At 39.2% G+C, this 13,704-nt stretch overlaps 1 protein-coding gene across 5 annotated transcripts in view; it reads left to right on the plus strand.

Annotated features, from left to right (window-relative positions):
* The first annotated feature begins 6,602 nt into the window (after positions 1–6,602).
* Positions 6,603–13,704, plus strand: part of LOC140340525 (espin-like) — a 92,424-nt gene continuing 85,322 nt past the window's right edge. For 3 of the 5 annotated variants that reach the window (XM_072425784.1, XM_072425785.1, XM_072425788.1), the window contains exon 1: positions 6,604–7,515. In XM_072425784.1, coding sequence (XP_072281885.1) covers positions 7,222–7,515 — 294 coding nt within the window. In that variant the 5' untranslated portion in view covers positions 6,604–7,221. Of the gene's footprint in view, positions 7,516–13,704 lie in introns of all 5 variants that reach the window. The other 2 variants (XM_072425786.1, XM_072425787.1) reach the window with 1 other exon arrangement.

The raw sequence follows: 13,704 nt of genomic DNA on the forward strand, positions 1-13,704 counted from the left end.
CAGATCCATGAGCGACGTTGGATGGCTGCTGTACATACATCGGATTCTCGTCCAATATCAGCCCTGAAGTGATAATCGGGCAAGAATCATCTGACATGTGTTAGTAGCCTAAGGCTAAGTACACACATGTAATAACTGTCATTGGAAAGGATCTTTCATGGCCCATGGATCTGCCAGGATGGTCGTTTGGGCAATGAGCACTGTTACACACGCCAGATTCTCGTCCGATATTAGCAGAACAAGCAGGGAGCATATTAACTTTTTAGCTTACAAGATTTCTAGCAGTATCAACAAGTGTTTTTTTTTGTACCTATATAAAACACATATAGAGGTATAAAACTTTAAAAATGAGAAACTAGGAGAATTTCATTGTTATGGTTTACTTGCACATCAAACATATGATGGGTCATATCGGTTGCTATAAGTTACAGCACTAGATGTATCATTATTGCTCCTTGGACAGCCTTATCCTACAAGTTTTATTGTCTTGTAACAATCTACATACCATATGGCAGTTGTTGGTATTCAGTTCCCTGTAAGGAGGGACAAAAGGACCTTGTTTTGTAATGCTAATGAAGTGCTTCCAGACCTGTCATATTGGTGCCTGTGTATGAAAGATAAGGTCGGCACTTTGGAGCTGTCACAATGATCCATACACATTATCTATCGAGTTCCCTACCTTTCACAAGACAAGCCCTGATACTGGACAGCTTGGTAAATAAATGATACATCTTCATTCTCTTCCAGGAATATCCTCATCTGCTGGCATTATAAGATACTGCATTTATGTCTACCACGTCCACCAATACGAGGTATGCCAATGTCTAGCAATATCTGAAACTTTAGAAATTTAACTTTTTTGGCTGGAAATTTGAACTAATTTGAAGTAGCTGAAATGAAGTACGATGTATATTTCGAGCACACAAAAAATACAATATATACATCTACATAAAAAAGAAATCTTTATTAGGAAGGTTTAAGGTTTAATGCTCTTCAACGCGTTTCGCTCAGATTGCTTCATCAGGAAAAGTATGATTGATCAATTGAAAGAGCATTGTGAGAGATTGAATGAACTGTAATATGCCACAAAAATCAAGGATAAAAAGTGTGGAATAAATAAATTGTACATTTTATTAAATTTATTTATTTGTTATGGTGGTATAATTAATACATAAAGAAAACCCTATTTTATGGTGCCACATTTTTTATACTCATAAACACAAGGAGCACAGATTATTGTCAAGGACTGACCGATAGGAGAATAACACCCAATGCAGCATGTAACCTGACAATAAGCCTAATACAACCAAATAGGCTGCCAACCACAGCCAAAGATGTGTGACGGGCATACGTATGATGGGTACATTACATTACACTATCTAGAATCTAAGAGCATGATATATAATGTTTGAGCTATGTTCCTAAGGATATATGAGGTTTGTTTTGTAATGCTTTAAATTTTATTTTGAATGAACATTTCAGTTTTTATGTAGACAAGTGATTAGTTTTGTCCCATTTGTTCCATTTATTATTTATCTATTTTGCTAATGCATTTTGGGGATGTGGACCTATTTTATCCATGATTCTACTGTGTGATGTAAATCAGTGAAGGATCAATGAAAATTTGAGATGAGTGAACTTTTAAAAGTCAATCAGTTGTTAAAATTTGTGAACCTGTAAACATATACCTGTAAGTTTCTTTGAAGTCAATAGTGGACCAAAACCAAATGATGAAAATTTGTCTGGGATGGGAAGCTCTTAGAGCTCCAGCCTGATAGGATGTCAAAAAGTAGCCTGAGCTATTTTCTTTAAAAAAGTCCACCAAGGATAATAATATAAAAGGGTGTGATCTGGAGGCATTGGCAATAAAGTTTTAATGGACACCTATAAGGGTCACCAATCTTGCACTGAAGCCAAAAAATTGCTTGGTAGTGTCCTTGTCTAAATTTAGAATAGGAGCTTATGAAAACTTTCAGAAAGGCATTTGAGTTGTGCATCTGACCACCATTGGGCATTTAGGAATACTAAAAAGTACACAGTTAAGGTGACCAAATGTTAACCACGGTGCTAAAAAATATGTAGAAGTCAGAGGAATCACAAGGGACGGATCTTGTGTGAATACCTAATGATCTTGGTGTGTATAGGGCAGCCTGGTGTCTAAATACGGCTCCATGCTTAGTCTGGAATCTTTAATTGTTGATGCATGGACTGGCATACATGGCGTTGCTATTCTGATTGAATATGTTAATGAAGGGGTGAAGTGTGGGTAGGAGAGAGAATGTTGGTGGCTTGTCATGCAGAACCTTATTGAACCAAATACATTTTTTAACTTTCTCCCACCCTTATCTCAGCCTGATGGTCAACTGTTGGCTGCCAGAGATATTTAGATATCATCTAGAAATATCTTAACTCTGTGATGCTGACCCTAATCATTTGCTTTTAATTGTACCTCTTTCTTTGTCTGCAGGTCTCCCTAAAAATCCCAGGATTCCCTAGTTTTGAATATGGCTACTCACTATGGATGGCGGTGGGAGGCAATTTAGGGGCAATTGCCACAGCTATAATATCTTGCTATCTCAGTCTTCAGAAAAAACTCAACATTACAACAAATGAGGAAAACCATGAGACTAGGGGTTCCGAAAGCTTCAGTGCACTAAAAACCTATGTTTAAAATGTAATTCTCGGGTAATTGATTCAGGGCAGTCCTCATGCATAAAAGTGTCTTAAGTGCCCCTTGATGTTCTTCTTGTTCTCCGCACAGAACCCATGCGTAGAGTCCATGGCATCTTCCTCTTCCCATTGCTTGCATTTAAAAATAAATTTACTGATGTAATAATGGTTACATGGATGCATTATTAACTCCTAAAATATCCCTAGAGTTCAGTTTTAAGGCTTTTTATAGCCTTGATGAAGAGGAAGTTTTTAACCTTTGATATGTGATGGCAGTTGATATTTCATGCATTGGCCCAGGGATCTTTCCTCTCCATTGGCCTCACATGTATCTGTCATCAAGTATTAGTGTCCCAAAGTCGGGTAATCCATCAAACCCATGCATTAGGAGCAACCTAACTAAAGCCAATGAGCTTTCAGAAACTTTTGATCATTTTGGTCAATTGAATCCCTAACACTGAAGTCCCAACATATCCAACGTTTCTGCATGTTTTATTAATGGGCCCAATTTATTACTCTACAAGACTGGAGAAGAATGACCTGGAATGGCAAACCTGAAATAGATTTATTTGAAATCATTTGTTATTAGTTGACAAATGTTTTTAATCCTGGAACAGTTCCTTCCCAGTTTTGCTGGATCACTCAGGTTCTCCGATGATCTTCTCCAGTCTTGGAAAACTTTAAAAAACCAGACTCAATAGGCCTGATTGCTGAAAGCTATCCAGGACTGGAGGGAATACATTTTCAACAGTGAAGCTGGGTGATCCTGCAAATCTGGAATGGATTTCTTAAAAGTCATTTGCTATTTGTTTTCAATCCTGCCCCAGATCCATTACAGGTTTGCTGGATCACCCAGCTTCACTGTGGAAAGTTTATCCTCTCCAGCCTTGGAGAGCTTCAAAAAATCAGGCCCAATGTGTTTTAAATGACAGCGATTGATTAAGCATCAGTATATTTTCGGTGAAAGGCACATTCACTGCTTTATAAATAAAACCCCTGTAAGTTATAGGAGATTTATTAGGTTTAGATCTACAATATATATATTTGATCAACTCTTTGTAAATGTAGGTGCAAGTAGCTCATCACACAGCAAATGTTGACACCCAATCAAAAGTGCTGCCTTATATGTATATGTGACTTATAAATATAAATATTAGTAATAAATCTGATGGATAAATGACTGTTTGTGTATTTTTTGGATGCACAGTTTTAAATACATGGACTCCACTCCTAGGACAGTGATAAACTGTGGTATGGAGGTTCCACAAGTGATTGTAACCAAAAGAACAGTAATACAGAAAAATAAATATTATATATAAATGAATCTTATGATTTGCTCTACCATTCATAAAATATTTTGGTTATGAAACAAAAACAAAATATCAAAGTGCAAAACATTAAAGTGCATTTGAATGCAATTGTTTGCTACTGGATAGAGCTGGAAAGGCTTAGACCATTTTCAAACTTTTATTGCTGTATTTGTCCACATTGGGGAGAATCAACCCTCTTTATCTTGGACCATTGTCACTGACACAGAAAGTAAGGGGAAATACAAAAAACTCAAAACTAGAATTGGGTGAATCTGAGGTTTGATTATTTCTGGGCTCAGCAAACTACTTGGTTGGAAAGGTGAGCTAGTTGTTAAGGTGCACAGAGGACATCAATTGTAATGGACCGTGAGAGTCAAGGGAAGACCCAGTGTAAATGTTGCCTACTGTATGCCTTAACAACAGGTTCACAGTCCTTTGTGGTTGTCAATATGAACATATAAGCCTGTTAGGAGATGTAGCGGACAGAATACCTTCACTTGAACTTTCCTATAAACTAGCAGAACTAGCAACTGAAGTTCAAGTCCAATACATGGTGGGATCAATATCAAACCTCAAATCCTCTACTCATAAACAGTTTATGAACATCCGTAAATTATCCCTTTAACAAACACAAATATATAACCTATATTAGTTCAATAGGTCAGATTTCCAAATAAAAGGGGATTATTGGAAGGAGATCAGAGGCAAAAAACATGGTGGTTGAGCAGTTTAATCTCCTCCAAGAAAGTAATTTGACTACAAAGAACCAACTCCATTTCTGATCATAGGGATTATAGGAGAGAATGTCACTTTAGTGGCTCAGCAGTCTTTTCCCTCCTGCAGGATGGCTGAGAAGTACTCAGATTATATAAACCCCAATGATGTTGGTTTTAGACAATCTGCTAATTTAGGTCAAATGCAGAAAGATTAGTGCAAATACCAATGTGGAAACTAGATTACTGTAATGGAATTATAGAGAACAAAGGCAGCAGGGAATCCCCTAAACCTCACCCCTAAACTCTCCGAATTCTTAAGAATTCCTCATAAGCAAATATTCCCTTAGCCCTCAACTGGATTACAAACTCCAAATTAAAGCAACTTTTGGATCCACCTCCTCCATCCCCAATATAGTATCCTGGTAGTTTTATTTTTATGTCCCCCATTTATTCTCCTGGCCTCCATCTCCTGAGATTCCTGCTACCCAGGGCCACATCATTAGTAAATTCAGCAAGATGGAAAAATGGGGTGCCAGGCTGTGAGCAGGAATAGTGGAGGTAAATATAATTCTTATCAGAATGTTCAACTGTCTGCAGGGAAAATGGTTCCATCACTGATTAGATTTTCTATGTAGGCAGAAACCCCACTCACTATAGTTAAGCTACGTACACACGTGCAAAAATTATCGTTAGAAAACGAACAACTAACGATTATGCATAATTATTTTGAACGATCGTATTGTGCACAATTCTGTACATGCTGTAATGATATGATCATTCAAATATAATCCACCAATAATGTACACACGCTAGATACGATCGTTTAACCAATGCAGGAAATGACTTGTAAAAGAGAAAGTGTACTGCGGACACATCCATGATCACTGAACGACCGTACACACAATAGATTGCCAACAATCATAGCCCATTCAGATCCGCCAGGATGGTCCTTTGTTTCCGGCGACATTCCTCGTTCATCGGTGTTGTTAACGATTATCGGACATGGTCGTTAGTCATTCGTTTCCAACGATAATTATTGCACATGTGTACGCAGCTTTAAGGTGATCCCCACACCACTGGCTGATAAATTACATTAAATTCTGTTCATTTTGTAGGGAATTTCCCTTTATTTCCTGTTACATTTAGAGGACAGGAAGTGAAAAGAAAATCTCTGCAGCAGGAACCAAAAAAAGTAACCTGATATGGGTTTACCTTTTGTTTTAAAATAGTTTTAGCTTACCATTTGTTCACCTCTATTACATGGTGGATTGATAGAGCTGGCAATATCAAAAGGTAATATTTGTACTTGCTGAACATATCCTCAGATTGAAAAAGAAAAACTTTAGCAGCCACATGTCTAATATCTGACAAGCTGAAATATGTTCAGTGTTCATTCTGTGACTTAGTTATCATTTAAGCCAAAAGAAGCATGAAAGTGGTATAAGGAATTAGGAGCCAGCTCCCCCTCAGAGCCAGCTACAGTTACCATATGTATATATATATATATATATATATGTATATATATATATATATATATGTATATTTCTTTGTATTACATGCAGTGTTCTGATCCAGGGACCTACAGCTGCACAGTTCTACATCTACTACACCTGTACAGTTTGTGTCCAGTGCGCATTTGGAGTAAGCAGAAGTGTGCGCAAAGCATGCATAGTGTTGTATATGGCTGTTTGCTGCCCATTAATTAGGAATATTAAAATAAAATCCTCTTTATCATTTGTTGCATTTCTATGATATTTCCTGTGCACAATATTCAGCATTTCTTGCTGACATCTAAAAGTGAACAGCAGGTGGATCAGCAATCTTGGAAACAGAAGGGAGGGATTACAAAGACTCATTTAGACAGTCTTGTGTTCCATCAGAGGAAGGAGGAGTCAGAGGACAGAGAGCTAGCAGGAGCTGAGAGATGTTTGTCCAGCACCAGCATTTAAGGACCAAGGCAGATCGGATACAATATCACCCAGGACAGGTTCACTTCGGGGCCATGTGCCAAAGGCAGGAGGCATCCATAGTCATCCTGAAGGTGCTCCTCTCCAACACAGCTGTGTCCTTCTCTAGGTGAAAAATTGGAAGTTTTGGGTTCCAAACAGGACTTTAGCAGTATTAATATTTCAAGGAGAACCTAAAGCCACCTTTTCCATCTAGCAGCTTCAGAATTTTTCAAAAAAAAGATTGAAGATCCTTCAGTACTCCAAATTAAGAAATTCTCAGGATTCCAAAAACAAGGTTGAGGATCTTTCAAGTTCCCAAATGGAAAGTTGAAGAATAGAACACTGGGTAACTCTAAGCCTCAGGATTCTAAAGAGACGGTTGGTGACCTATAAACATGAATCACTCAACTCCAAGAACAATGCAGGACATGTCCTAGAATTCAGCAGCAGAGTATAACAAATATTTTGTTCACTGTTCATGCTGAAATGTTCTCATTGTGATGTGTGGGGGAAAGTGAGACAAAGAAGGGGGACAGATGGCTTGTCCTGCCAGCTAGAAGGGACCATCTGAGCGCCATGACCCTGGAAAAGATCCTGCAAGCTGCCAGGCAGGGGGACCTGGAAGGCTTGAGGAAGTTTCATGTGGAGGGCCAGCTGAATCCAGGTCTTAAGGACCCTATGGGTGCCTCTGTAGTGCATCACGCTGCCCGTGGAGGGAAGGTGAGCTGTTTGCGCTATTTGGTGGATGAAGCGCAATTGGAAGGCAACTGCAGAGCCAGAAATGGAGCAACTCCAGCGCACGATGCCGCCGCAACTGGCAACCTGGCCTGCCTACAATGGCTGCTCACCCAGGGAGGATGTGACTTTGAGGTAAATGATCTTCTGGCTACCAGTCATACCTTTTATGTGGCTCTGTTCAGTCTTATTTTTAATTTGTGCTTTTGTTGTTATTTTTCATATTTCATGTAACACATGCATTATTATATACTTATGTAAAATGTAGCAAAATCAAGTTGATTCTTGAACACCTTTTATTATTATTTCCCCTTTCCTCTGTATGGGAATGGTCTGTGGATTTGATGTGGTCACAGGTGAAATAATTAGTGTGGCTCTCCATATGGTAATGGCACACCTGTGAATGCTTAGAAAACATGGCCTTGTATAGTGGAATGCAGAAACACTGAACTGATGCCAAGAATCTGCATTGCCCAAAGCAACCAACCCATAACAGTTTGTTATTTTAATTAATAGCTTCTATTGGCATAATTAGAGATCTTTTGTGCAAATTTGCATTTTTTTATGTCCATTCCAAATTGCTCCATGGTGTAGTGATTGTACCCATTGCAGCAAGAATTTGATAGAAAGCCATCTGTAACATCCAATGCAGCAGTAAGCATTTGGTATGATGCCTCTGACTTTCCAGCCTTTGTCAGAAATCATTATTGCAATTTATATACTGCTAGGCTTTATGTTCCTCTCCTTAATCCTGGATTTAAATGTGTAGATATTGTTCACACTGTTTATTTCTAGTTCTGAATAGAGTAGTGAAAGGGTTAAAACTTCTCATTATTGGTGTCTGTGCTGGAAGGAGAATTCTCCTCTCTTCCTGTTTTGGAGACACAACAGGAAGTGCAGGAATTTCTCTCCTAGACAGTTGTCAGCAGAACATTTGTCATCATGGAAAAAAATTCCTATAGTCTCTTATCTTAGGTAACTATAAAACATAGGATTTCCACTTACTTTCTGTTTTTGGGACAATGGTTACCAGGACAAATAGAAGGTTATTCCAGGTAGGGGATCACAACAAAATGTTATCACAGGGGGGACTAACCCATCCTTGATCTAACCAATAAAGTTTAGGGAACATTTATAGGAATCTGGCCTAAAATACACAGTGCATTTACCCAAGCATGTTTCAGTCTCTGGAGGAGAAATGGCTGAAATGTATCCAAATCGAAAACATTTTGGATAGAGTAATGAGGTGTTGGGACTTTGCATTTTATTCATCTCTGGATCCCTGTTATTGGAGTTTGCACTTTCCAATTGTGATGAGACCACTAAAGAGGGAAAAATTTAATGTTGCCACCAGAAAATAAATAGATGGGAAATGTGCTAGCAGTGGCAAATATCAAAAAATTAAATTGCACTAATTTTTTATAGATTTTCTTGCATTTCCTGGTGAGTCTCCAGATCAGGAAGTGGAATGAAATCTCCAAAAGGGGTCAAACATGTAAACATACTGAGTTTAAGCTTTTTCTTCTCTATGCTAAACGTAAAAAAGTTTTGGGCACTGCAACTAGAACATGAAGGGCCACCAGATTGTACAGTGAGCAGGAAGTGGGGAGGTGCCATAGGAAGTGAATGTAGAGTGTAACATAAGTGAATCCTAGGAGCTGAAGATTAGAATTCACATATGTTTATTTGCTGTGGATTTTGTGGTCTGAATACAAACAACCTGGGCATTGAGAACAAACATTGGGGCCCAATTCATTGCTTTTCAGTGTGGTTTTTTTTGTATTGCTTGTATTAGTGTGTTGCAGTACTAATGATTTTAAATTTTACCTCAACGCATTTTCGACACGCATGCATGAAGAATGTTTGGGTTGTGCCACATTGCCAAAAATTGCACCAAAAGGTCATTTATTTGGGACATTTTGGTGCATGAGGAATCCATTAATTTGAATAGGCTCCCCTAATGTAATGGATGTGAACACATGACTGTCCATTAACATGCCAAAGTCCCAGCGGGCCCTTACGTGCAGATCTTGGGATCAAGTGATCCCTGGCAAGATGCCAAGGCACCCCCAGCTCTGATGTGCACATAAGACAGCTGGCAGGATTGGCACTATTAATGCCACTCCCTGATGCCCATTCATTCTCTATGGGGCCACCATGGGGAGATGCTACATGTAGCAGGCATTGGTTCACTGGCATGGGGATGCAGTAACTGCACTGCAACCTTTTTGCCAGCCTGAACATAGCTTTGAAATATAAAGTGTTATATGAACACGTGAGCATTGTCCATGCCTGGTAGGTTTACTGTAATGGTGGTCCCTGTTAGTCCTCACTATTATATTGGGGTATAATATATTGAAGGACCTTGTCTTATAGAGATATCTGTTCTAAATACAAAAGTCAGAAATGGATTTTCTTCCATTACTGTTTTTTTTAACCATATGTTTATTTATTACATTAATACTTTTTAGATTAGTTCCTACAAAACATTGCTAAATATCCATTGTTTTGCATATGCTGCTATAATGCTATAATGCTATATATATATGCTGCTATATGCTATAATGGTAAAACTTTTAATGGTCTTATACCAGTTGATGGCCTTCCAATATCTTTATTTTATCTGATTAAAAGAAAATAAATATTATGATAATGATTAATATAGAGGATGTAGTGGTTGTGGTATAGTGGGTGTTTGCTTCCTATCAAACGACAGTTTGTATTTGTTTACCATGTGGCACACCGGTTACAATAACATTTGGCAGGGTTAGGGTTAATCTGATCAATAATACATGACCGTCTCTCATCGGCAGCAAGCAGCGAGTGTAGCGCACCTGTGCTAGGTGGATGGATTTCTATATATAGCCTGCAAATGACAACTTTATCCTCAGTGTGGATTTAGCCGGAGAGCTTTGATACCTTCTAAGTTGTCCATTGCACAATACCCTGTGCTGCCCTTCTATGCAACCTGTCACACTTCTTGGTGATGGCGATGACGGGTTTGCCAGTGACATGAAATATGTTAAAAAAAAAACAATTTTTCATTTGTTTTAAATATTGGAGGTAAGGGTAATTCTATTGGAAACCTTTTCATTAAAGGCCGTGTCAGGCTTATTAATAATTTGTTAGCACAATGTTATTCATAATTCACACTGGGAATATTTTCTTTATATACTTAGTGATTTAATAAGCATGGCATAAAGGATGACCCCAGTAATGTATTGTAATTGCTGGGCACCTTGGTAATGCCCCGTCAAGGGGTAACACTCAATGCCCTGCACTCACGTTGGGTGAATGATTCCGGGAGTCCAGTATTCAGAAGAGAAGTGCCACTGAATCACAGAGTACAGAATCCACCAAATGCTAGGGAAAAGGTGAATATTCCATTGAAAGCAGCTTTTGTTTTGTAATATTACTAGGAAACTATAATAAAGGTTAGGTGGTAGAATGAATGGTAATGTTCTGTAATATACATATAGAGGAGCCAAAAGCAGCTTATTATAAAAAGCAACAATGGCAGTCACCCTGTACTGTGGACAAACATCCACAGGGCCGTATACAAAACAGCACAAAGGGGTCCCCAGCACAACTTAAGCCAGCCAGCAAAAAATGAAATTTGTTTCAATTACCCAGGTAAAGGTTTTAGTTTTACAAATTCATATGGAAGCCATAGGGTATCTTGAATAAGTCTGAACTAGTTCCCAATTATAGAATATGTAACGCACAAAAAGAGCGCGGGGCAGCCCTCTCTTACCAAAGGTGAACCCACAGTTAATGGCCAGTCAGCCACTTCTAACCACCCATTTATTGCCTCCTCTGTGATTATACATTGAAGAAATGAGTGGCCTCAATAAAATGGAAGTCCCGACTTCTCCTTTGCAAGACAGCTGAAAAAATCCAGAGTGCATCGGAACTAGATCCAAATAAGCAGCAACTCAGATTTGTTGGAAACTGAGTGATACCTATGCATTGAAACAAAAAAGTGTAATGGAGTTGCCGGCACATTTTTAGCAAGCCAAAATAATTTGGTGCAGACACACACTAAATGCATTATCCAGACTGGTCCAAAAAATAAAATGTGACCTTCTCCAGGTGTGTTTGCCTTAATGTCTGAATGGGGATCTAACACAAAAAGATACATGCCGCATCCTGTGACAGCTGGCCATCTAGACTGCTCTCCCTTACTGGCAGACCTTAATGGCCCAGACCTTACCATCCTTACATACAAGACAAAACCAGCAGTGGCAATTGGTTCTGTATTGTACATGTCAGTGAGTGGGGCATGGCCTTTTTGCATGGTTGGCAGCTCCTAGGTACCCATTTTCAACTACTTACACATCATTGCCCACTTCTATTTAGGAATTGCCTTACTTTCTGTGCAGGCCCTTCTTCTGCTCCCCTCAACTCCCTGTATACCCCCTTAGCAGTTTAGAAGAAGAGCAAAGGGGAGTAATGGGGAAATCTGGAGAATAACATGGGATCTGGTGACATCACATCCAAGATGACACAGCTCAGCAGCGATCTCTCTGCTTTTGAAGCCCACAAAAAGGCTTTTACAGATATAAAAGATGCCTAAAATGTGTTGAATGCACATATTTTATAAGTAGTTAATGAAATACATGGTAAGATGATTTCTGAAATTAAGATGGATCGGGCTCGATTTGTTAAAGCACTCCAAGGCTGGATAAGATACAGTTTCATCAGTTTACCTTGCTGATCCAGCAAACCTGGAATGGATCTGGTCCTGGTCTGTAAACATTTGTTAACAAATAGCAAATGACATTTAGGAAATCCATTCCATGTCTGCTGGATCGACAAGGTTCACCTATGAAAGTGTATCTTCTCCAGCCTTGGAGAGCTTTAATAAATCAGGGCTATTGAGTCCATTCTAGTCACCATACTGTTCATTATATTATACTTCTTGAAAGATGTAGCTAGCCCCTTGTATATGTATTGTGCATATGGCCAAAAATATTTTAATTTAATGCTGCCCCCTAGATGCTATCGGCTCGGACACTGCTTTTCTAAACGAAATGTACAAACTGATATAATCCATAAAATAAAAATCCAAAATAAAAAAAAGTTGCAAACCAATAAGGCTGATGCCATGCTTGTTGCAGTAAGATGCATGTTTTACTATTAGGTGTGGCCCCCTGTGTGATGCCATTCATTTATTTTGTAACCCCAATGCCTGTAGGTGCCAACAAAACCATACTGCAGCGCACCACAACACATATCTCCTTTGTTGGAACCCCATTTTAAATAAATGTGTAGGTAGAAAGGGTTACAGTACCCTATTATTATTATTATTATTATTATTAATAAACAGGATTTATATAGCGCCAACATATTACGCAGCGCTGTACATTAAATAGGAGGAGGGGACCCTACTCAGAAGAGCTTACAATCTAGTAGGTGGGGGAATTTCACACACAATAGGAGGAGAGATATGTAGTGGTGGGGAGTAGTGAGGGTTTTAAAAGACAGAAGAAAATGGGTAGGCAAGTTTGAAAAAATGGTATTTGAGTGCTCTTTTAAATGAGCAGAAAGTAGGAGCAAGCCGAATAGGACGAGGAAGATCATTCCAGAGAGTTGGGGCAGCTCTAGAGAAGTCTTGTAACCGTGCGTGTGATGAGGTTATGAGTGAGGAAGTCCTTAGTAGGTCATTGGAGGAGCGGAGAGAGCGGCAAGGGGAGTATTTTTTTACCAAGTCAGAAATGTAAGTGGGACAATAACTGTGGAGGGATTAGAAGGCAAAGCACAGGAGCTTAAATTTGATTCTAAGGTGAAATGGAAGCCAATGGAGAGAACTAAAAAGAGATGCAGCGGAAGAGGAGTGGAGGGAAGGATGGATGAGTCTGGCTGCAGCATTCATAATAGATTGTAGAGGAGAGAGTCGGGTTAGTGTAATACCAGGGAGGAGGAGGTTACAGTAGTCCAGACGGGAGATGATAAGAGCATGTACAAGGAGTTTGGTGGTCTCAGGGGACAAGTAGGGGCGGATTTTGGAGATGTTGCGTAGGTGAAAGTGACAGGACCTGGAAATGTTCTCAATATGGGGGGTAAATAAGAGGGCCGAGTCAAAGGTGACACCAAGACAACGTGCCTGAGGGGAGGGCGAATAACAGTGTTGTTAACAGTTAGATATATGTCAGGGGGAGATACCGTAGGCGGTGACACATTGGACCGAGTCTGCTGTTGTGCATCTGAAGCAGCCCCCCTATTGCAGAATCTGCTATAACATGTATTCTTGTGAATGACCCCCTTAGATCTTTTGTGGTCTGGTATTTCATGCATTAATAATGCTCATTTTTCTAGATTTGC

This window comes from Pyxicephalus adspersus, chromosome 11 (assembly GCF_032062135.1).
Source record: "Pyxicephalus adspersus chromosome 11, UCB_Pads_2.0, whole genome shotgun sequence".
NCBI lineage: Eukaryota > Metazoa > Chordata > Amphibia > Anura > Pyxicephalidae > Pyxicephalus > Pyxicephalus adspersus.